The sequence below is a fragment of the Takifugu rubripes genome, chromosome 21 (assembly GCF_901000725.2).
Source record: "Takifugu rubripes chromosome 21, fTakRub1.2, whole genome shotgun sequence".
NCBI classification, from domain to species: Eukaryota; Metazoa; Chordata; class Actinopteri; order Tetraodontiformes; family Tetraodontidae; genus Takifugu; species Takifugu rubripes.
The window spans coordinates 15,079,698-15,103,465 of NC_042305.1; the positions used below are offsets into that span (position 1 = coordinate 15,079,698).

At 40.6% G+C, this 23,768-nt stretch overlaps 3 protein-coding genes across 3 annotated transcripts; 2 read left to right on the forward strand and 1 right to left on the reverse strand.

Annotated features, from left to right (window-relative positions):
• Positions 1-257: 257 nt before the first annotated feature.
• LOC105418060 (coiled-coil domain-containing protein 158) lies at positions 258-14,248 on the reverse strand. The gene is made up of 23 exons (XM_011615995.2): positions 14,226-14,248; positions 14,083-14,138; positions 13,922-13,979; positions 13,705-13,844; positions 12,990-13,153; positions 12,768-12,883; positions 12,480-12,693; positions 12,341-12,396; positions 12,046-12,156; positions 11,881-11,962; positions 11,588-11,707; positions 11,084-11,266; positions 10,685-10,921; positions 10,439-10,613; positions 9,861-10,013; positions 9,403-9,527; positions 8,866-9,024; positions 8,489-8,581; positions 8,179-8,295; positions 7,666-7,832; positions 7,054-7,116; positions 6,747-6,811; positions 258-6,622 (listed from the first exon to the last, which is right to left on the reverse strand). Exons 6-23 carry the CDS (start codon positions 12,827-12,829, stop codon positions 6,498-6,500), a joined length of 2,307 nt encoding a protein of 768 aa, XP_011614297.2. The 5' UTR covers positions 12,830-12,883; positions 12,990-13,153; positions 13,705-13,844; positions 13,922-13,979; positions 14,083-14,138; positions 14,226-14,248; the 3' UTR covers positions 258-6,497.
• Positions 14,249-14,573: 325 nt separating this feature from the next.
• LOC101072587 (cyclin-G2) lies at positions 14,574-18,636 on the forward strand. Its single transcript, XM_003975215.3, has 8 exons — positions 14,574-14,723; positions 15,229-15,352; positions 15,471-15,608; positions 15,787-16,037; positions 16,162-16,240; positions 16,334-16,432; positions 16,648-16,850; positions 17,834-18,636. Exons 2-8 carry the CDS (start codon positions 15,230-15,232, stop codon positions 17,943-17,945), a joined length of 1,005 nt encoding a protein of 334 aa, XP_003975264.1. The 5' UTR covers positions 14,574-14,723; position 15,229; the 3' UTR covers positions 17,946-18,636.
• Positions 18,637-18,775: 139 nt separating this feature from the next.
• LOC445980 (sia-alpha-2,3-Gal-beta-1,4-GlcNAc-R:alpha 2,8-sialyltransferase) lies at positions 18,776-23,616 on the forward strand. Its single transcript, XM_011615994.2, has 4 exons — positions 18,776-19,349; positions 19,953-20,075; positions 20,156-20,713; positions 20,863-23,616. Exons 1-4 carry the CDS (start codon positions 19,195-19,197, stop codon positions 21,143-21,145), a joined length of 1,119 nt encoding a protein of 372 aa, XP_011614296.2. The 5' UTR covers positions 18,776-19,194; the 3' UTR covers positions 21,146-23,616.
• Positions 23,617-23,768: the final 152 nt, after the last annotated feature.

Consider the following 23,768-nt stretch of genomic DNA (forward strand, 5'->3'; position numbering starts at 1 on the left):
TTTAAAAAAAAAAACAGTAAAATGAGGATGGTCACTGTCCTGAAATTCCACATACGGCTTTTCTGTCCTGCAGCACAGCAACAAAAGTTCTTTCTGTGACTATAATCCTCTCCAAGGAGAGTATGGATTGACCCCAACATAAATTCAGTGCAATGCACTCTTTCCATAGCACAGGCTGGCTCTGTTTGCATTAATCACCTTTAGTGAAAAGCCTTGCCAGTCCTCCCTCACTCTAGTCCCCCAAGCTCAGGCAGCTGAGTAAGTAACGCAGCCGTGCTTGGCCATTACTTATGTGTGACTGTGATCTGATCATTTAAACTATTTATACCAATGATCATATTTTAAGACACTCTCAGACATGAATACTATATCTGTCCATTTTATTGACTAAGACACAGAAAAGTTTTGGTTGAATCGGCCTAGTTGGCACACTGACTGCATCGAACCTTTAAATTACAGAACAGTAGTCAACGTTGTCTGCAGTGTAAAAAGGATGGAACCGCTGTGAAATGTTGAATATATTGTTAGAAACCACAATAGGCCAATGCAGTCTAATTTATATACAGGATTAATTTATATCTGACTTCTACAGAGAGAGGCGCACATGGTATCTCTTTCTCCTCTGTCTCCATGTGCACAAAGACAAGGCAGAGTCAATCACCATGGTTACTTTCTGTGTTCTTGTCCCTCCAAGACCTTTCTTGCGATTCCCAGGAGCAGCCTTGTCAGGTGTTGCTCAGAGAGGAAACCCCGCAGTTTAATTTAGGATCACTTTTTACTCAGTCACTCTAATATCCATATCAAATATGGCATTAGAATACTGGGGTTAGGTTTGTGGTTAGGACATAAGAATACTGCTCACAGAGTTTTTCCAAAGTTTGTTCTTCACTTTCACACGAAAGTTTACATCAGCAAATGCCAATAAAGTGGTCTAAAGTGATTATTATGAACAAAGGATGTAAAAAAAACAAAATCTCTTTGCAGTTATCAAGCTATGTTAACAAAGGAGCAGTAGACAATATATCTATTAGGAGATAGGTTATATAGTGCACATATTTTTAAAATTAATTTATTAACGTTTTAAAAAATCAAATCATTAATGGCTAACAGAGTCTCTCTGAATTAATTTGTTGACTGCTTTTCTTTCGAGTGACTGGCATAATTTAGATATGTCATTGCTCAACACTAAATTTGATCTTCACGCATATGTTTTCACAGAAATGTTCTTCACCAGCCCTGCTGTCACCATGATGGGCAACCTCCGCTGTTTATTTACAGCAGTTAAGTGATGGGCAGACCATAATATTCCTTTGTCCACCTAGGTGGGGTTTGTTTCCCACCATTCAGCTAATGTGTTTTGTAGGAGACGACAATTATTTTTCTTCCCATGTGTAGGGGGAGGAAAAAAGTTTCAGGAATTCCAAGAAGAGACTCCCTATAAGCTGGAAAATACATCGCTTCAACTCCCCAAAGAAATTGACCTGAAACAGTTTGAAATGAGCTGAATATTTGTTCCCACCCTGCTTAACCTTCCGGGCCCTCAGGCTTCCAAACAGAAAGTTTTGCAACAATCTACACATTGTCGGGGTTGACAAAGCCAGCTCACAATTTAGTCTCACCCATTTAAATATGAGGTGAAAACTGAGGTGGTGTGATCTTAATTTAATAATGAAATAACATTCATACGGTGGATTTTTCAAATTAACAGTAATTTTGTTTGAAAAATGCTGGGCATTTAGACTTCATATGATGTACAAGATGAGTTCAATGTGCAAACAAGAAAATATTAAAAAAAAAAAAAGGTTCTGTAATGACCTGGCTAAGTGGGGTCAATACTGATTGATTATAATCAGTTCCTTAGTTCCGTACATCCTCTGTGGTGTATTTCCCAACATTCTACAGGCAGTAAACATTTGTTAAAAATGGCAATGAAGCCCTTTTGGAGTGCAAAGGCTGCGAGCTGCCAGACGCCTCAATTTCTCCGCAAACAATGACATTTCCCGTGTATCACACAGGTTTCCCTTATTTATATCCTGTTAGTGAAATGTAGAAAGTCTCTAGAGGGACATTAATATTGTCCTTGTTCTTTTTTCCTGTTTAAGAGTGTGTCTAATAAATAAATAGTTTGATCAAAAAACTTGGCTGAAGTTATTTGGTTTTAATGTACCGGTAGATAATTTGATAATACTTCTGTTTTTCCAAATCAGCATCTTTGTGAGTCGCTGCATCAGCTTTAAGGCTACTCACGCGCCATCAAGCGCATTGTCCCAGTGCCTTAAGGCCATCCACATTCTAATATTTACTTGGATTTTTTTTTTTTTTTTTAAGGGGCTGAGCTTTCCAAGTCAGGCCATATTCCTCCAACCATTTAGAGAGGTTTGCAGACAATGACGAAGTCTGTTTGTCCTTCAGGATGCTTTAACGGGAAATCCCTCCGAAGTGAAAAGAAAGAAATTGACCTTGGCTGAAACAAAACAAAAATTGTTTAACCTTTGCAACTATAGACAGTACCGAAAATGCTGCACCGAAAACAAAAGGGCAGGAACCGAGAAAATCACTTAATTCAACCAAAAAGATGGTAAATGTAGGTTTAAGATGCTTCTTTATAAATATATATTACCACAAAGAGACCGCAGGAAAGCATACTACCAGTACTGAATCCTTGACATTCTGTAAAGAAAGGTGCACCTGGAATGATGTCATCAGTGCACAGATTTGAGTGCAGTTTACCACGATATTGCCATTCTAAACAAATCTAGCCCTTCCCCGTTTGCCACACCAGAACCTGGGAAGTTTGTCCCCTCACGTGAAGGTTAACACTGGAGAAACTTCAGCCAGAAACACTAAAACAGGTCTTGGAGCTATTTCATAGCAGAGTCTCCACCAAACCCGCTGCAGTTTGAGCGCTGGTCTCGACACACGTTCAAACACTTGACTGGAAGCTGCAGACTTACATGAAACACGTTCCACTGTGACCATTCCTCAGAGGATCAGACCCCAATGATGTAACACAGCCGTGACTCCATGATTTACTGAAAGGGTTGTGTTGTTGTTGTTGTTGCCGCTGCAGCGCCATCATGAGTGTCAGAGCAGTCCTGTGACAGCACGAGGAACATATAGGCACGAGGAAGAGGTTCGAGTCAACAAGAGCCATAAAAAAAATCCATTCACTTACAGTGAGGGCAACACGATGCCATGATGCTTTTTTCAGACTTGATTCATTAAGAGGTGACTTGCGTTCACCTGGGATATTTATTTAACAAGAACTCATCGGGGACTTCCAGGGAAATTAGTCAGACCAAAGAGTGAAAAGTTGTGACGTATCCCAGCGTCCTTGGTCCTTGGCAATCAAAACAAAACGAGAGGATTGATCAGTGACTGTACTGAAGTTGTTTTCTAAGTTGCTATAAATAGGGACAATCATTAGTGTAAGAAAGGAGGCAGAAGGATCTCTGTCCCAGCAGTGTTTCCCCCGGTGTTTAAACAACACCAGAGTCTTGGGAAGCAACGGCTAATCCGTTAATTCACCGTGGGAGTGTTTTTTTCCATTAAAGTCACATTAATTGATTTGTTTCTGAGATACTTTTTCATTATTATCTTCAGAATATTAGCAGCTTTATACCAGTGTGACCCTCCCATATCTTCAGCCAAGCGGCTCTATTATTGAGAAGTTATTATTGACAGGACATGTGCTTTTCTGTTTGTTTATTTTTACTTATTTAGACATTTTTTGTATCTTCTATTGCCTCCCCCATGTTCCCGTCCTCCCTGTCTCTGTCCCATCCATCTCCACTCCTGGTTGTCTCACCTGCTCCCACCTGTCTGCTCGCAACTGTGGCCTCGCGTCTCCTGTAATCTTTGTATGCTCTCATTAATTAATTAATTTTAATTTTATTTTTTTAAAACTGATTGTTTACTATATATGCTTGTATCTAGATGCCATCTCCCATATATCTATAAATATATCTGGTCCTGGTTGTTTCTGTGTTTGGTAAATTGTGTTTGATTACTTTGTTTCCTGATATTGTTTATTTATTAATATGTGGGATTCTTAAACATAATCCGGGAGGGTTACTTCAACAAGTGAAGCTTTGTCTTAAAACTGATCACAGATAAGCATTTATGTGCGCGTACGTGTGTAAATATAGCGTTGTACAGCGCCCCCTTGTGGTCAAATATCCACGCACACTCATTTTAATATTACGAAATCAGACAAAATCCACATAAAACGAAGAACGACTGGAGCGTCAACCAGTGTTACTCTCCAACTCTCCCGTTAGAGTTTCTGCTTGTTGCCCAACTGTAGCTGTCACTCAGGCCAGCAGCAGCTGTAACCTGTAGTTACTCCTGCTATAAATGCCCTCTGGGGTAACTAGATCGCACCAGTGTTTGGGTTAAACCACGATGCTTCATTTAGGCAAAGTTAAGATTCTTGCACTTGTACTCAGTGTTGGCATCACTCAGACGTTATTTTTCGGACAGTTTCATAAATTTTCTTAAGCATATATTTATTCCTGAATAACAGACTTGCCATTTTATGCATTTTAAATAAAATATGTGCTCTTCTAATTCTTCCAGTGGGAGAAATAATAAACGTGGTGAGCTGACATGAGGTATAGATACCAAGCAGTGTATCAGAGCAGGCATGTAAAGAATGCTGATTTGAAATGCTGGAGATCTGCAGCACATCATTTACCTCCATGTGTTTTTGCCTCTGAGAGTTCAGATCTCTCTTTTTTTGACTCTGTGTTAAACAGAGATATCAGCAGTTATATCATCAGTCAAATTTTATGACATGACCAAAGCCGTATCTCTATGGATAAAACAAACATAGGATAAACTGTCGCTTCTACCTGTTTAATGTTTCTTGGTGGTGGTTTAAGGGGAGCAGCTTTCAGATTAGATGGTGCAAATATAAATATAAGAAAATGTATACATTTCCTTTCATGATTTATTTAACATGTTAATGGAAGTTTTTATCCCAGAAGTATTTGGAGCTTTGGGTATAATTAATTCCTTTTACTTGAATTAATTCCCCTTCTTTGATGCAAGAGCTCTTCTGGCAGTAAAACAGCTGCGCATCTATGTTTGAGTTAGTGTTCTGGGTGGGGGGTTAAAGGCCTCATCTGCTCAAACATGATGCAGCTCAGAGAGGTCAGAATTCAAGTGTTGTTTCATCTGTCCACAGAACGTTCCTCCAGATTGTTGTTTTTTAATCCATTTTTTTCATTGAGGTTAAGGATCTGAGGAAGGTTTTTTTCTTCTTCTTGAACGCAGCCTCTCAGCTCATCGTGCTGTAAAACCTGTCTGGATTGAGGACAGTGACACTGAAATTTGTTCTTTTTTCAAAAACTGATCCTTCTCTAAGAATCTAGTGACATTCCACACTGCTTAACCTGATATGCTTGCATAGAAAATAAAAGAATAGTTAAGAGGAGCAAAAGAGTGAATGGACATGAACAAAGAGAAAAATGTTAAATCTCATTTCTTCCCAGTAATTTTAGGCTTTCATGCAAAATAAATAGCACTTCTCCAGTTTCTATGGAGAGCCAACGGAGGAATAGGTGGATGAATCCAGTTTCACTTTGAATAAAATCTCCAACGCTTTTTTTGCAGGAAAGCATCACACCAGAGATTTTAAATATCAAATGCCTCTGAGCCAAATGATAAAAAAAAAAGAGTTGCCAAATTGTTTGATAGTTGGCAAATCCTCGAGAGCAGCGAGATTAAAAATAAGCAATACGTTCAGGTCTACCATCTGCGTGACCTTCTAAAAACAACTGGACTGTTGACACAATGAGAATCTGAAACAGATGTACAGTAACTGGAGCTGCCAGGAGTTATGCAATATATGCTGTTCTATGGCTGAATTTACATCACAGAGAGGGGGTTCGGGACGGGCCGTTTAAAGCCACACTATTGAAAAGAAATACAGAGATATGCCTTGACAGCATCTAAAACAAAAAGTTTCTTTTCATTGACCGATGACCTATGGATCAAAACGTCAGCAGAAATCAACATAAAGAGCAGATTTCAGTGACCAAACTGGCACAACATGAAAGCTCACTGAAATGTAAACTCATAGGAAGTGTCCTCAAATTAAAAGGGAGGTAACCGCCACGGAGGCTTGCTTTAAAATTTTCAAAATAAGTTTGGGCTCTTTCAGCCTCATCCAGCAAAGGATGCTCAAGGTTGTTTACATCAAGTTTCTGTATTTTTCTCCTCATTACATTGTCAGGCTTTTGTGCTGTGGGTGTTGGAATAAACAGCGGAGGAATGTGTCTACTGCTTTGATGACTTCGTATTGATTAACTGCGCATATTTGACTTTTATGCGAACACTCACACGGCTTTGCACGACAATCACACAGCCGTTTTTAACATGTTCTTTAAAAAATATATATAATGCAGCCTTTTACTGGAACATAATCTGGTAGATTCTATTTACAAGCACAAGATGAACTGAATCTAAAAGTTGATTGATTTGATCAATTATTGTCAATGGCTTGGCTGGTTTGGCTCAGATGTCAGGAGATAATAGACGGGAGACTTGCGGCCCAGCAGGAGTCGATCTGTGGATGAAGGGCACCTCGCTGCAAGTGCTGGACTGGAAGAACGTGGGTCTGCAAAAGCGCGTCAGATAATTCACTGTTCACCTGTTCATGCTCATAAACTCAACTGTATTGATGGTCAGGAAAAACAAATTTTAACTTCATTTTAAAAAAAACAAAAAAACTGAACACTTACTGTCCTTGAAAGATGTGTTGATTGTTTTCCAGTTTACCTCAGATGCCTTCGGAAAATGCGGCTCGCTGTGGACAACGTGTACGCAAACAAGCAGGCATTACATGACAATACGCAGCCCGTTGTCTTTCTCCACAGTGGCCACTTTTCATGAGGCACGAGTGGTAATAATGGATCACGCGCTTTATCAGCTTTCTGCAGCCTCAAGGCGAGCCATTCTCTCTCTCTCTCTCTCTCACACACACACACACACACACACAAACACACACACACACGGGCCCGTTCGACTTGTTTGAGACACGTCCCTTACCTGCCTGAGGTTTTCCTTCTGTACCTGAGGCCAGCTTTGACCTCATCAGCCTCGTTGGTGCTGCTGTAAGGGAGGAGATAATACAAAACAAAGCTGAATGAGACACAAAACCATGAGAGTCATGGTTCTGAGACGGAGAAGCCGGGGTGACACCGGGAGCTCTTCCACATTTGCGTCATCCGTCAAGGTCAAAATTAACATTTTATTAAATACAACCCTTTCATGTCCACGCAGAACCAGCTAATCTGTTGCAAAATCTTCAGTTTGCTTGGAACAAAGGTCATTTCTACATCAAAGCAGCATTTTAAGTGGTTCTGTTTCTTCCAAGTCTGAAATCTAATTGTTTTCTCTGTTGCGTAAACGAGGCCCAAATATTACTTAATATCTAAACTATGAAATATTATATGAAAGCCATAATTATTTCAAAGGTGCAGACTCCAACAGCACAATCTTTCAAACTAAATGTCAATGAAACCAGTTATGAAAGCCCACTTCTCCAGTCTAACGATTTTCTGCTCACTTAACAGGATCACATGAATTTTAAATGTGATCTAAGATGGCTGAGGAGTGGCGCTAATCCTTATAGCATGTGGGAACAGAGATGCAACGTACAATGCGGTTCTGTTCACTCTTTCAGGCGCAGACCTCCTCCTGGGGACGCGGCTGGCGGAGCTGCCATTGTTATCAGTGTGTGGTCTGCGGTTCTCCGAAATGACCGCCTTCAGCTCCTTGACAAGAGACGTGAGCTCTTGGGTGAGGCCATCCTGCTTCCTCTTTGGCTTCAAGAGTCGGAAAAGGATGAGAGAGATGTCATGTTGTGTCAACAGCTCATATTTGATGGTATTTGCTGGAGTTCATCACAGTCTCCGAAGCAATATCTGAGCTAATTTGATTAGATCTTTTACATTTAATCCAAGATTGCAGCACAGAACAAATAGTTCAATGCCGTATTGGAATTATTTTGAATTGCTGTGACTATTCCCTCAACAGGAATGCAATTAAATGAATGTTTTTGAATTAAAGGCAGAGCAGATGTGCTGGGGCCTGTATCTGAGCAGCCAAATAAACAATGATTCACGTACATAATTGAAAAGCTTCAACTGTGTGGGATTATCCTGACTTTACCGAAATTCGGGCGTGGGCGTTCTCCTGGAAGGAGAGTGGAGTAGAAGCCGCAGGTGGACGGCCCAGGTGAGCTGTTGGTTCATGCAAGGCTGTGTGCAAATGTTGACCTTGGAGCTCCTGCAGGGGAAATCGAATAGGTTATCAAGGTTTGCTCAAGGGTGCATACAGCATTACTGTGAAACTAAGATAAAGACAAACGGGTAGGTATAAATCGAAGTTAAACATTGTTATTGTTTTCCACACGTGGTTGTAGTACGATGGAAAAGTTTGCATCCCTCTTATAAAAGCACTCACTCTAGTGCAGCTCTACCTTTGAATCTAAGCTACACTGGAGTTTTAGATGAAAGAATTCATGCTCCTGCAGCTGGATGAAATCTTGACATTCGGCAAACCTCTCCGACATCTTTGGAAAGAAACAACATAGATAAAGTGTAGAGTAGTAAGCAGGAACAATAAAGTGATGCACATGGAGATAGAACAGGGTTAGTGGAGCTGATAAGGTCTTTTGTTAACAGAAAATATATTATCTCAAGGACAGCATGATGCAGCAAAACTTGCTTTCATGACAAAAAATTGGACTATGAAGTTAATTATTAATATTTTGAAGGTCAAATCTGATAACACTATATTACTGTAATGGCTAAATGTTTCTGGTGGCCATATAATGGATGCATGAATGTGCTTCACCTTGTGAAGGATTTGTTCCAGCCTGCTGGTCCACTCCCTCATGCGTTTGTCTTTGGAGCGAAGGGCCTCCAGTTCACGGCCAAGTTGTCTCTTTTCCTCCTTGATAAAGGCAAGTTCCTGGAGCTGACGCTGATGCTCTAGATTCTGATGGTATTTCTCCTGCAAATAATAACCACAGACAAAAAATAGGGCAAGATGTGTGTGTGAAAATGTATCAGTTTATATATGACAAATAAATGTCCAGAACTTAATTTCATTAAAAGGACATACATAAGAAATTGTCATTTAAAGAATGATTAAAAATCCAAATACCGGTACTATTACTGGTTGAGGGAAAAGTTTTAGATAACTTCCACTATAATAGCAAAACCTTTTGATTATTCATCCTGTTATTTAAATGATTATTTAATGTCCACTTGCAGCATGCTGTTGCATTCTCAATTCTATTTGAACTTTATAAAAATATCTAAAGTTAAATTATAGTTACACTGAAACACAACACACAATGAACCAGATGATGGTTCATTAAGCATTTACCTGGTTTAGCTTCTCCACAGTCTGTACGAGATTTTGGATCTTTCCCTCGAGGGAGTTAATCTGCTCTCTTCTGGCAATGACCCTCTCTTGAGTGTTCACAGCTGCGTTGAGGCCTGAGACAAACCCTTAAGAAAAAGTGATTTAAAGTTTCTAGTGTCGGAGTTTGAGAGAGGACAGGAGGTGAAAGAAGGCTTTGACTGAATCATGGACATGTGCTTTCAGTTATAAATGTCTGACTAGATCCCGTCTGGGACGCAACAGGGAAAGAAATGTGTTTATGTTGTCATTAAACCACTAATTATTTGACTGAAGTTAGGTTTCTGGCTTTCATTGTGACTGAAGTAAATTATTGTTATCTACTGAACTAATCACACACTGAGTATAAATAAGAAAAAAGTAATAAGTATTTCTTTGGACATGACATGTTTTATTAAAGCTCAGAAAATAAAGTATCTAACCATGTCCATTAGCTTCTTTCAGGGTCCTCAGGCTGTCCCTGACCTGCTCCAGCTCATCATTGGCCCGCTTCATCCGACTCTGGAGCTTCAGCACCACACCCTCGTACTCCTCCTTCTTACATGTATGGAGCTGTTGCAGCTCCCTGTGCTCCTCTGAAATGAGTCCATGCATACACATTATACCCACCAAGAGAAACATCCACTAAAACATAGCCGCACATAGCAATAGATGGGCTTGGTTGACAGGATAAACATACACAACAGGGTTCTTGGTTTAAACACAGCGGGACACTGAGATCATTTGATTTTTCGAAGAAAAAAAAAAAGAAAAGGAAAGTTTTTCAAGGGACTATAAATGCATCGTGGACTTCCTGCTGAAAGAATGCATGAAGCGATTGCAGTGATGTGTTAGTTTAATGGATCTGAACAACTAAATATTTTTATTAGATCATGTGTGTTACACGTTCTGTATGTACAGGACTGTGTGAATGTAAAAGGCTAAAAATGCCATAGAGACGCGATACTAAAAAGCATTAATCAGTTACAATTGTAGTGAGAATGCTATCATTTCTGCTTACTTTTTAGAGAGGAAAACTCTATTTTTTGGAGCTCTAGCTGGTTGGTAAGCTGCTGCTTCTCCAGATGTTGTTCTTGCAGATGTTTGACATGTTCAGCCACTGAGCCTTGCAGCCGCTGTCGCTCCAGCTCTGCTGCAACCAAATCTGTCTTGTACTGGTCTATTTCATTCTGATTCTGCAAAAAAGGACAAGACTTAAAATAGACAGTTTCAGTGAGCTTTAGCCATGTTCTTCAGCGCTCCATACCCTGAGCTGCTGCACGTTCAGCTTGTGCTGGTTTAGCTGGTGGTTGAGAAAGCTGTTCTCCTGATGAAGGATATTGATGGTCTGGCCCTGCTGCACAGTCACTTGCGTGCTGTTCTCCACTTGTAACCTCAGAATATTTATCATCTTCTCTTGGTCGTCCACCTTCTGCCCGAGTGCCTCTCTGTCCACATGCAATGTTTGGTAGCGTCTCTCAGCCCCTTCCAATCTGTCAAGATGCTGGAAAAATTACTTTAGTATGATGAGTCACCCACATTTCTGATTTGAATGTTATTAATGTTTGCAACCAATTTTCTCCACAGAAACTCTGTCGTTCACACACACATGCACACACATGCACACACATGCACACACACACACACACATGATAATAAGTGTTACCTGCTGGGTTTCTTGCTTTAAGAGACGGAGTTCCATTTCTTTCTCTTCTAGGAGATCCTTTGTTTTCATCTCTTCATGTGTCCTCTGCTCCAGCTGACTATGTAGGGATTTCTTCTCCTCCCCAGTGTCCTCCAACTGTCTTCTCAAAGCCTTTACCTCCTCCTGTAGTTCACTCTGCTGCTGCTTGGATGGATGGGTAGATATTTGTTAGACCCAGTGGGCAGGTTATAATGAAAAGTAATTAAATTGATTATTTAGTCAATGTTAAGACAACATTGTATATACCATCATTGACATGATCAGTATATAAATAATATATTGTAAAAAGTGCCTGAAAACTTTGTAGAAACGTGGTTGCCTGCCATTTGTCATTTACAATACAACTAACATATCTTCTGTGACTAAGCTCACCTGTGTTTTAGCTTGTGTTTTAACCAGTCTGTGCACATCCAAGCCATACAAGACTTTGGGTGTGAGAGCAAAATAAATCTTTTATTGTAGTACCTTAAGTTGATCAAGTTGAGCTTGAACGTCTTCTGACTGTTGTAAAAAATGTTCTCTCTCTCTCTGGGTGTCCTTCAGCTGAGACTGAGCCTGAATAAGCTGCTGCTCCAGGTAACAAACCTACAGTGACAAAAACAACATACAAATTGTTGAAATATCTGCAGTTCCTTCACATACATTAAACTCCATCACAGAGATCAATAGTTATGAACAAGACAATGCCACTTAGTTCATTTGAACCATTTTAAAAATATATTATTATTTTTTTTAAATTTATGTACATTCTCCCTTACCTTAGTTTTATGTCTGGAGACAGCTGAGACAAGACCACAGACCTGAGCTTGGTGCAGTAATGTCTGTTTTTCTGTGAGATTTCTAAAACAGAAATCACACATTTAACAATGGGACACCGTCTGATCTTCAGTGGAATAGCCAGATTATATGGAACCAACGCTTACTTAAGCATCTCTAACTTTGTAATGAAATTGACGGTGCTGTTTTTTGATGTGCTCAGGTTGTGGGTCAACAGCGCCATCTCTTGTCCAAGATTTGCAATCAAGTCGTCCATTCTACAACAGCACAAGCGCCAAGAGGTTTCAGAGATGGTAGAATAAGTGTTATATTTACCCATTCTGTGGCCAATAGCCTTCCAGTGTTGCAAAAGATTAAGTAAAACATCAAGTCTTAACTGCAAGTGGCTGAAAATACATGGAATTAATTTTACTTGACGGTATTAAAAGTACACTACATTACCCTTCTTTTTGCTCAATTCTCCCACTGTATTCTTCACCCCCGTGATGTTCTAGTGGCTGCCAGAAAAAAATAAAAACATTATGAAAAACAGACCGTATGGTTTAAAATCCATTTTAAATGATTCTTAGCTACAACTTACCCAAACTTTTTCACAGTGTTCATTTGGAGATAAATGTGAAAAGAATCTTTCCTTCATATTTTGTTCCAACTTCTCTACTCTCTTGTTAATGGACGATGCCTCATTCTCTGTCTCAGACATTTTCTGGTCCTTGGCTCTTTCTGTATTTTGCAGTTCCTCCAACATGCTCAGCATCTTTTCCATCTGACCAACATGCTCAGCTGAATCCATCAATCTAGAAATGTATAAAATAGTGACAATGGTTTGTATAATTTCTTCACAGAAGCAAAATAGTGCTCAACTGCTGACCTGAGGTCAGTCAGCACGTCCTTCTCCCTTTGGGCCTTTTGCAACTCCCTCTGGAGGTTCATAATCACTTTGTCAAAACCGAATGTTGTCCTCTCTGGTTTATGCGGATCATTTTCCTGCACTCAGAAAGGTAGAAAAAGACAATATACAAAGTATACTTTATCAAGACATTCTTCCAGACAACTTTAAATTTAGTTTGATAAATGGAATGAAACTCTGAACCTCTTTCAATGGGATGTCCCACAGTTGTTGCAGAGATTCACCTACAAACTCCTCTCCAGAACAGCTGCCGCCGAGCTGACTGGTCTTATGACAGGTCAGGGGTGGAGTAAGTACCTGCTGTTGGATTGTAACTGTACCAGAATCTGCAGCTGGGTCATCTGCCACTAGATATTTCAAGTTAATTACATGTTAATACTTGAGAAATAGTGCTTTGGGCAAAAGATATTGAGATATGATTTTTACATCTGTTTATTTTTAATTCAAACGTTTTGCTCGAGGATGACTTTCGACAGGTAAAATTCCCTTTTCTAAATGTTTATTCTGTAATTAGCTCTATACTGTAATTTGCATGTTTGCTTTAAGCGCTGTGTAACAGAGAGGACTTTTTGAAATTTTCCTCAGTTATATATGGGAGTGCTTTTTTCAAATGCGTTTAAAGAGTCACTGAGGGGAAACTCTAAGCTTTTCAAGTCTAGTTTATGCCTCTCAAGGAAAAAATAATGATGCTTCCTTGTCATCTTGCATACAATGAGCACATTTAGTAACAAATAATACCATTCAGGGAAAAAGCGATGCCAGTCACAGTTCAGCCTTGGTAAAAAATACAATGAACAAAAATTATCTGAAAAGTCACATTAATATGATACTGGAGATGTCATTTCTTTTTTTATTATGTAGCTACTAATAAACATAATCTGATAAAGCCAATACTCACAGATATTACAATTGCCATCATGAGAACCTGAACAGTGGATCTCATATGCACAACCAAACTTTTCCAAGGTTTGCTTTGTTGCATTTTCCACTTCATCCTGTAGCTTCTGTGTTTCCTTGGTACGCCTATCGAGCTCTTCACTGTATCAATAAGAAAAATTGTGTGTATTGTGCAGTGGAGAATGAAATAAGGTTGGAATGATCTATCTTCTAGATACCTCAATTGATCCAATGTGAGACTGTTTAATCTCGGCTGCGAAGATGTGGTATGGGTATCTGAGAGAAAACAAAGTTGAACAAAAGTTCTGAATTCGAAATCTAGAAATTCATAACATCTAAATGATTGAATTAGGAATCACTAGCTACAAACTTAACTTACCGGTCGAAGTTGTTGCTGCATTTGTACGGTTCGGTTGCTTAACATGAACGCTATCTCTACTCGAAAGAGCAAATAATGACATTTTAGTCAAACTGTAAAAAAAAAGTGAACTAGCTAGGTTTTCATGATAAAACCTAACTCACAAGACAAACTCGAAAACAAAACACACAGCTAGTTAGCATGTTGTTCCTACACTGTCGTGAAACGACAAATTTCGTCACCATGGAAACAACATCGTTTTAGCGGAAAAACATGTTTTATGAGTGAATTAGTATATACAGTTTAATTGTTGCGTCTAATTCTTTTTCTCAGGTAAGTGGTCACAATGATATAGCGATAAAAAGTTAAAGTAGCACTGAAACTTTGAAACGACTTGCATGACACAAGGCACCTCTGAACGGTTTGGTTGCGAAGAGGCGTTTCCGGCACGTTCGTCGTGTTGCATGATGGTTATTGTAGTTTAACAGTGGGCTAAAAAAAAAAAAATTTATCCAGGGCGGACCACCCTCTCAATTTTGCACGGACCAAGGAACTTTACCGTCTTTTGCGCTTTAGCTGCAATCGAAACTAAATCATGAGGTATTAATACATGTCTTAAGTTGCAAAACTGTTATCCTGGTCATCGGCAGCTACCAAACAAGGTAATAACATTTGCAAATATTACACCAGCAAGATACCCAATGATCGTAACCTAGCAAACATGTTTATTGTTTACACGAACTAAATACGCAAAATGTTCAATCTTGCAATGTAATTATTACTGCCGTTATTATATTATCTTCATAATAATATGATACTGTCTCGATGTGACGACGTGACCTAGTTTCGATAGACATTATTTACATTTAACGACTGTGCATATGACTTAATCCTATGTCTTGTTAACATCATTTTCTTGCATCATCTTCCCTGTAATAGCTTTGGTTGCTAACAATGACATTTTACGATTTAAAGGAGAAAAATATTTTTAAGGGAAGATGTGTTGGGGGTGGTGTGTGTGTTTGGGGGGAGGGGGCTGATATCTGACACCCGAAAGGTGGGGTATAGGAGACAACATTCAAACTGATTTCATTGTCGAGGAAAAATTTTCTCCCGATACCTGTAATAGGAAAAAAATACATAAAACATTTACATGCTGTTTTCCAGGATGAGGGATCTTCAAGCTGTTGACAGCTTGCTCTTGAAAGAGCTGAAGTCATGTTGTGCGAAAGAGTGCAACTTTCTTCCCAGAGAGGCTGGTCTGAAACTGATAGAATCCTCCTCTGTGGAGGTAACACACTGACCCAATTTACCGGTTCCGGTGCTGTGTGCAAACATATGTTATTCCATTCAAATGGGTGGCATTTTTCTGTGTGCATGAAATATATTCCGTTATGGTGCATTTTCAGAATTGCCGTGCAGTGTCTTCAAAATGCAGAGACAGCCGTGTGGAAGAGCTGTGGGGCCTGACCAGTTTCTTTGGCTACAGCACCCAAACATTTGTTCATGCTGTTAATTTTCTGGATCGATTCCTCACTGTTATGAAGGTAAGCATTTTTGAAAGGATTCAAATTTACAATATGGGTTTAATCACAATATTTTCTTTCTGTTTGTTTAATGACAACATTGTAACAAGTTATTTTCAATATTTTGAAGAATCATCTGACTGACCAAATTGGATTTTAAGTCCTAAATTGTTGACTCACACTGTGTTAATGTGAAAAGGTGCAGCCTAAACACTTGCCGTGTATTGGAGTCTGTTGCCTTCACATTGCTGCCAAAATGGTCGAGGATGACAGCAATGTTTCACCCATCCATGAACTCATCCGCATCAGCCAAAGCAAATTCACTGTGCCGGACCTTTGTCGCATGGAAAAGATTGTTATGGAGAAGCTCGGTGTGAAGCCTGAAGCGGTCACGCCACTGACCTTTCTACACCTCTTATACTCGGCCTTCACTTCCTGGTCTGTTGAAAGGTAAAATCTTTTAAATGCTTTATATACTTTTGTTGTCAAGGAGTGTGCACAAACATGAGCCAATAGTTTTCCCTCATGAAATGTGTCCTGGTGGATCAAATGAAGATTCCCTCTATATTTTAAGGGAGGAGCTCCCAAGCATTGAGAGTCTGGAAGCCCAGCTAAAAGCGTGCTTATGCCGGCTTGTTTTCTCTAAAGCAAAAGTAAGAATTGCTCTTAGGCGGCAGTTTCCCGACATTGCAGTGTTCATGTTAAAATCTGCGACAATCGTAACCTGCTGTTGTCCTCTTCCGCAGCCCTCAGTTCTTGCACTGTCTCTATTTGCCCAAGAGTTTGACACCCACCAGTCCAGCAAATTGATGAGGATTCTTCACGCTCTCCAAGGATATCTAAAGGTAATAAAAGGTGTACAAGAACAGGCTGTTGTTGTATGCAATCCTAATTACTTATTGTATCCATATAGACCACGGTTATTATTTAATTTTTCGTGCAAATAATCTAATTGTTGCACATATCGGACTGTAATGTGGAACCAGTAAGTTCTATGCAACAATTTCTATATTTCTGTCTTTGGATCACTCAGATTTTTTTCTGTCTGACATCTTAACAGATCAGTGATGGGGAGTTGCTCCACTGGAAACAACACGTGGCCAAGTGCATGACCGAATACTGCTCAACTGAATGCAACAAGCCCAACAACAAAAAGCTTGTTTGGATCATATCTAAGAAGACGGCGCAGAATCTTCAATGCAGTCACTATTCTGTGCCTGGGCTTCCAACTATTCCAGAGGGGAGTTGGGATGAGAGCGAGAGGTAAAAATGCCCAATTTTCTCCATTTTCTTCAGTCCGCGTGATGACAAAACACTGACATTTGCCATTTAAGAACAGCAACAGACTGCTTCACAAAGCTCCTAAATTACATCATTTAAAAACAAATCACCGTTGCTCAACAGTGATTTTTTTATTTTTATTTACGGAACTAAATGGTTATATATGGACTTGATTCCAGCATATCCTTTAAATTCCCCATTCTTACCTGTTATTTTTAATGAATATGTTTCCCTCTAAACACATTGACAGCTTTCCCTGTCTTGCTTTGTCCACCAATATCACCTTAAGATCATTTACAGTTTGTCAGTTGGCCTGGGTAATATTTTATGTCTTCACTCTATTTGACGCAGAGGTTGCTAATACCAGAAACATTATTGAATCTTTTTCTGTTCACCAAACCAGAATGAAAAACATCAGGTGGTGTCACTGATTGAAATATAAGAAGTAACCAGGATCTGATTAGATGTTTTCTGAGATGGCCAGGTGCTCTCAGCTAATCTTGCTCTTCCTACTCAGCAGAAGAGTCTCTGACAAGAGATTTGATGTGTTCAGAAGCTGCTTCTTAAAGAGCAAACCGAAAGGTTGCAGGCATCTTTACAGAAAAGTGTATGTTTGAATCCAAAAAGAAAGAAGCAGGAATGGTTGGACTAAAGTGAAATACATGACACAAATGTGTGAGAGAGAAAGTGCTGCAGAAATGAAATTGTCCTCCAGATGGAAGAAACCACATCTGTGTAAGGCAGTAATTGTAATGTGGCTTTTCTTCTCTATGATCCTGTCAGAGAGGCATATTTCTGACATAGAGCAAACATGTGGCTAATTAAACAGTTAATAAGGTTTTAAAGTGAAGACCAGTTCATCATGTTGGTTTTGAACCATTCCCTCTCTTTGCATTAATGAGATGAATAAAGTACATTCATTTGTGGTTCTGAGTCCAGAGGTAATGCCCTCTTTTGTCTCACAGTGAGGACTTCTGCGAGGACATGAGCTCTGGGGAAGACAGCCCCTGGGGCTCGCCAGGAAGTGATGGTGAAGGAGCCTTCTTCCCCTCCAAGTTTCTGCAGAGCATGAAGTGATGAGCTGCAAATACAGCGGCGGGTGTGTGTTTGTGTGTGTGTTTGTGTGTGTGGGGTCCCTTTACAGTGTAACCGTCCTCGCCAAGTTTCACAGCAAATGTGTGTTTCTCTTTTCATGTTGTGTGCAATGTAGGTTTACCCGGTGATGGATTGTGAACATTAAGTGCCTGTGTTAATCCAGTTAACCGTTTAAAGACAAACATATCGTAATAATAGAAAATTGCAATACCGTGGCAGCTCGAAGTGCAGTAGATCGAAACGTCTGTGTGCTTTTTTTTTTTAAATTTGGACTTTCTGTGTCTGAATTTGCAACATTCCAGCAAAAATAGTGACACACGCACAAGAGGAGAAGTTATAAATGTTGAGTACCAGCTATGATATTCTCAGTCTATCAAGTTTTATACCTAATCATTTGCCATCAATATACTGTATAGGACCTACAGAAGTATTTTGTGCTTTATCATTATATGATATTACTGTTGTGTTGAAGTGCATGCATGGAAACACTGACGTACGTTACGACATAAATATTTAACCAAGATAAGCTTACTGTAAAAAAAAAGTTTAAAAAAATGTACATAACCTGAAAAATATGTTAAAAATGCTGCATCAAAAGTATGTTACCTTTGTAATGTGAACCATTTGTGAAGGATCGGAAATCGTCCTTTCAAATAAATGATTTTATTTCCATAAGTTCTTACAGATTGTTTCCTGTGTAATTTAAACAGCATCTTATTTGTTTTAAGTATAAAATTAAATGCCACTCATATACTAGGATGTACAAATCCTTAAGCTCACTCGAGGATATTTGGAGGCTTTTACGGTCCGTTCCTCCTATCACGGTTGTTTCATCTCGTTTCTGAGACCAGACAAGCTCCCCTTTGTTGCTGACAGATGCAGAGGAGCTGGGGGAGCAGGAGCGGTGGAGGACGGGGGCTTTTAGCTGGCTGCGTGCGTTGAAGCGCATTTCTCTTCCATCTTCTTAATTAAAACGGGAGCCTGGAGGGGAGGCAACAGCAGCAGTCAGGAGAGGAGGGGGCTGGGCAGGCAGAGGAAGGAGACCGGACCGAGCTGCGGTGTCTTCCCCATGCAGCCGACCGCAGACACCCGCAGATCTTATACCGTTATAAGGAGCGATGAACGGCGGTTCGCGCATCCTGGCGACGGGCAGCAGAGGAAGTGCGCGACCCAGGCGATGACGACCTAGGCTAAAGCTTTCCAGCACACAAGGAATGAAAAGGCTCCTAAAATGGTCCGCATCGCCAAGGCCCTCGGTTTGGTTATTCTGTGCGTCGCCGTGTTGATCCTGTCGCTCATCAGCTATGTGTCGCTCAGAAAAGACAGCTTCTTCTCCTCTAAATACTACACGGGAGGCCCGAGGATCATGTTCCACGCAGGCTTTCGGTGAGTACGTTTACAGCAGACATTAGTGGCGGTGGGTGTGCAGCTGACAGGTAAATATCGAGGCGCGGCGTGACGCGCACAGCCGTCAAGGATCCGGCGAGCTGTCCAGGGTCCTGATGTCGAAACGCTCTCACCAAACCTGGTAATTGACCCCCACCTGAGGCGATTGAGTCCCGCACCTTCGATTTTCGATTTTTGGAAAATGAAGACAGGCCTGCGACACCCATCTCTAAAACGGGCCTTCGTATTGTCACGTAACAGAAATTATGTTGGAATATGGTTTGATTCATTTTTCTCCTTGCTGTAAGCACTTAGCAACCTGTCAGGGCCTTCTGGTGGTGTCAGTTCCCCGAAAACTATACTTAATACCAATAATGATAATGATGATGGCATATGATGTGTTTAGGAAAGTACGGACCTATTAATTTGTAGTGTTAATGTCGAAACAATAAGTGCTCATTAAGCAGTGTATTGACCCTTCATGACACTTCTGTTCCTTTTTACCAGGAAAATGTTCAAGTGTGCAGCAGCATGTCCTTTTTTTATATACTGTACTTTCTACATAATTTATAAGAACTTTACAGAGGTGGCTTTGATTCGCAGGTCTCAGCTTGCCATAAATTCCCTGAACCCCTCTTTTATTCCTTTAACTAATGCCCTGAACGAGGAGCTTCACGGGAAACCATCCAAATGGAAGTTCAACAAGACCGCTTTTTATAAGCAGAGGTATGAGACGTTTAGTTCCCGGTGATTTAAAGTATTCAAAGCGCATTTGTAAACCTGATGGATACTTCTATTGTCCCCAGGAAGGATATCTTGGGATTCATCGACATTCCCAACAACTTCTCCCTCACAAAGGACAGAGTGCGTGTGGGCCAGCTGATGCACTTCGATTACTCGAGCCACAAATACGTTTTCTCCATCAGCAACAACTTCAAATCTCTGCTCCCCGACACCTCTCCTATCCACAACAAGCATTACAGCCTCTGCTCCGTGGTGGGCAACAGTGGCATCCTGACGGGTAGCCACTGCGGCGATAACATCGACCAGGCTGACTTTGTGTTCCGCTGCAACTTCGCCCCCACCGAGGTCTACTCCAAAGATGTGGGGAGGAAGACCAACATGACCACCTTCAACCCCAGCATTCTGGAGCGCTACTACAACAACCTGCTGACCATTCAGGACAGGAATAATTTCTTCCTGAACCTAAAGAAGCTGGGAGGAGCCATCCTCTGGATTCCCGCCTTCTTCCTTCACACATCAGCCACAGTAACCAGGACCCTGGTGGACTTCTTTGTGGAGCATAAAGGCCAACTGAAAGTGGAGCTGGCCTGGCCTGGAAACATCATGCACGATGTCAACAAGTAAGAGTATTTGGGTCCTATTTGTCTAAAGGTAGCTGGTGAATTGCAAAGTAAATAGAAAAGTAAAAAGAATTGATGTGCTGCACACTCACTGCATAGGCAGATTTTTGTAGCTGTTCCTCTAAGTTGTCCCTCTGCTCCCCTGGCAGATATTGGAAGACCAAAAACCTGTCGCCCAAACGCCTCAGCACTGGAATCCTCATGTACACGCTAGCCTCCGCCATGTGCGATGAGATCCACCTCTACGGCTTTTGGCCCTTCGGCTGGGACCCCAACACAGGCAAAGAGTTGCCCTACCACTACTATGACAAGAAAGGGACAAAATTCACTACCAAGTGGCAAGAGACCCACCAGCTGCCCACCGAGTTCAAGCTGCTCTACAAGTTGCACAGGGAAGGTGTGATTAGGCTGAGCCTGACACACTGCACTTAGACCCTGCGAGACAGTCGGAGAGGTCTCCAGGGACTGTGACCCAGATCGCATTGCTTAAACTTTAGTTGTGACCCACAATGCATGACACCTGAAACCCACCCATGCTACACAGACGCATTCATAATCAGTCGTCCACGCAGTACGGTTTTGTCTTTGGCACTATGCTCAGCTGTTTACACTCCCGTCCTTCGCATGACTGCGGGCTGAGTTCGGACCAAATAGATGTCACATTTAGCCGGCGGATTTCAAACGTTCTCTTTAAAGCAGCAATGCTGAAATCACCTTTAAAAACAACAGCGTGGTGATTTTACACACGGAACTCACTGCCTAATCTCAGGGAAGGATTTAGATCAGATTCAATGCCTCCAGAGAAGGCGCAGCTCCAATTTCATGCCTCTCCCCCCAGCCTGACAATCTGCACTCCTCTGGAAGAAGGACTGTGTTCTCTCTATATTTGTATGATTTGTTTTGATAGTAGTTTTTTTTTCCCACAAGAGAAAGTGAAACTATACATTTCAAAATTTCCTGAGATTCTTTTTTGGAATAACAAACAACATTCCAACAAAAAGCCATAATTTTGTGGACAAAGAATGTGCTGTCATTAGGGTAGCGAGACTGTACCGTAGGACAGCTGAAATCTATTCCAAATAGATCTGCAGCTACACTAGGGGTTGCAAACTAGCCACAGAGGCTCGGTTTTAAGAAATAAAATGATCTATTTATAGTTTATGTTCTTTAGCCTGCTGCCAAAATCTCTCTCACACAATATATATATATGTTTCCAATGTTTGCAAACTTGCAGAGCCTATTTTGATCCAGGCAAAATCTGTTGGCCTTGGAATCCATACACCAGTTTGCAGGATGGAAAATGTCAGCCAGTTTGTGCCCCATTTCAGCCACATGGACTCTCACATGCTGTGCTGCCCATCACCACACGTGAACTGTGTTCACACGGTCCGCTGCAGCTGCCCCCTCATCAGCGCCAGCCCAGCTATTCTGCGCTTGTGTGGCCCTTTGATTTACACATTATAACTGTATCTCTGCCTCCTGAAAACGATGCAGTTTGAATGACAAAATGGGCCCCTCGGCATTACGCTTGGGTCTGAGCTTTGCCTTTTTGCGGCCAATCACCACAATGTGGGAAAACATCCGACGACACAATTTAGGCAGCGTTTGGAACAGCTGATGTTGCAATTTCCCACAAAAAGCAAAATAATTAAACGCACAATGATATTAAATCCAGTATCAATGACATTGGGCAAAGAAATGATATGTTAAACCCCATCATGTCTAAACAGCACGATCCATTTGAATGCCACTGCATGTGAGGCATCAACAAGTCTTATATGCTAATTTTTATACCTTTAAACTCGTACAATAACTCTTTACAGGCTACAAGGAACATAATTCCACCGATCCTGTCCAGAGGATGTCCAGAGGATTATAAAGATGATTTTTTTTGTTTTTATTCAGCTTTTCTCCACCCTTCCCTTCGGTCACACCAGACTGGGATCTGGTGGTGTGTGGGGGTTTTTCGGCAGAGCCAGACGGACCACATGACCGTCTCATGACTCCACAACATGTGCTGCTGCTTTCAGATTTGGGTCCAGGCTGCCATTCTGATACACAGAGCAATGCAGTCAGTCACACTTGATACAGTGTGCACTATTGTGCTTGTTTGAATTTTTGGCAGTAGGAATCCATTTGTCGCACAATACATTTTTGTGTGTCTCCCGAGGCAACTAAGCTTCCTGACAGTTCCTCAGGTTCTACGACATGTACAGAATTGATGACAAAACGGATCAAAATCTTTATTAAAAGTCATTTCTTTGAATCCCCTTACGGTAATTCCTCCATTAAGAATGTGTATGTAGTGACACCAAAGAACGTCCATTCAACGAGAATGTTGATTTTAAAAGCTGAATGACTCGATAACAAGTCAAAAAAAAAAAAGTCATTTAACGCTGCCGCTGCCCTCATGTTAATAACTTAGTAGTAAGTCAAGTGGTGGGATCTATCATGAATGTTGCCCTCAAGATCTGTTTCCTGATTTTCAAACGTCATTCTTTGGAATGTTTCGTACATATAATTATGCTAGCAACATTTTAAGGATTGTAATTCCTGTCCTGAAACAGTATAGCTTTTTGTGCATTATATTGTGACAGACATGTGCTCAAACGAAGCTCTATAGCCGATTCGTTCCAGCCCTTCCTCCTTCTTGTACTTGTGTTTAATCTGCATGGAAAGTTTTTGCCATAAGACATATAAAACCTTGGCTGTTTATGTTCATATAGTAGGAAAGACATAAATCATGCCAATGACTTTGCATTGTTGTTTGTTCTAACAAATAATTTCATCCATGTAAAAAAGAAAAAACAAGTCTTAAATGTTTCTGATTATTCCACATGAAAGATATACATTATGTGCCTGCATATTCCCTTCATGTGTCAAATAAAGCAGTATCTTTTTTATTTGCTGTTCAACTGTAAAAGTGGCGCAGAGTTCCACAAGAACACAGGTCTCCGTTTTTACTGGGATATTTATGCTATTTTAAAATACTACTATTTTGAAAGCGTTATTTCGAACATTTGCCCAGAACGGCGAAGAAATGCTCCACATAGAT

Bases quoted from the DNA above. Each gene is read 5' to 3' on its own strand.
- LOC105418060 (XM_011615995.2), bottom strand. From the start codon at position 12,829: ATGAACCTCCAGAGGGAGTTGCAAAAGGCCCAAAGGGAGAAGGACGTG. The intron at 12,397-12,479 runs GTAAGTTGTAGC...TTTTTCTGGCAG, and splicing joins AACACTGTGAAAAAGTTTGG to CCACTAGAACATCACGGGGG. The intron at 9,025-9,402 runs GTAAATGCTTAA...TATTATTTGCAG, and splicing joins CTGTGGAGAAGCTAAACCAG to GAGAAATACCATCAGAATCT.
- LOC101072587 (XM_003975215.3), top strand. From the start codon at position 15,230: ATGAGGGATCTTCAAGCTGTTGACAGCTTGCTCTTGAAAGAGCTGAAG. The intron at 15,609-15,786 runs GTAAGCATTTTT...TAATGTGAAAAG, and splicing joins GATTCCTCACTGTTATGAAG to GTGCAGCCTAAACACTTGCC. The intron at 16,241-16,333 runs GTAAGAATTGCT...CCTCTTCCGCAG, and splicing joins TTGTTTTCTCTAAAGCAAAA to CCCTCAGTTCTTGCACTGTC.
- LOC445980 (XM_011615994.2), top strand. From the start codon at position 19,195: ATGGTCCGCATCGCCAAGGCCCTCGGTTTGGTTATTCTGTGCGTCGCC. The intron at 19,350-19,952 runs GTGAGTACGTTT...TTTGATTCGCAG, and splicing joins ATGTTCCACGCAGGCTTTCG to GTCTCAGCTTGCCATAAATT. The intron at 20,714-20,862 runs GTAAGAGTATTT...CTCCCCTGGCAG, and splicing joins ATCATGCACGATGTCAACAA to ATATTGGAAGACCAAAAACC.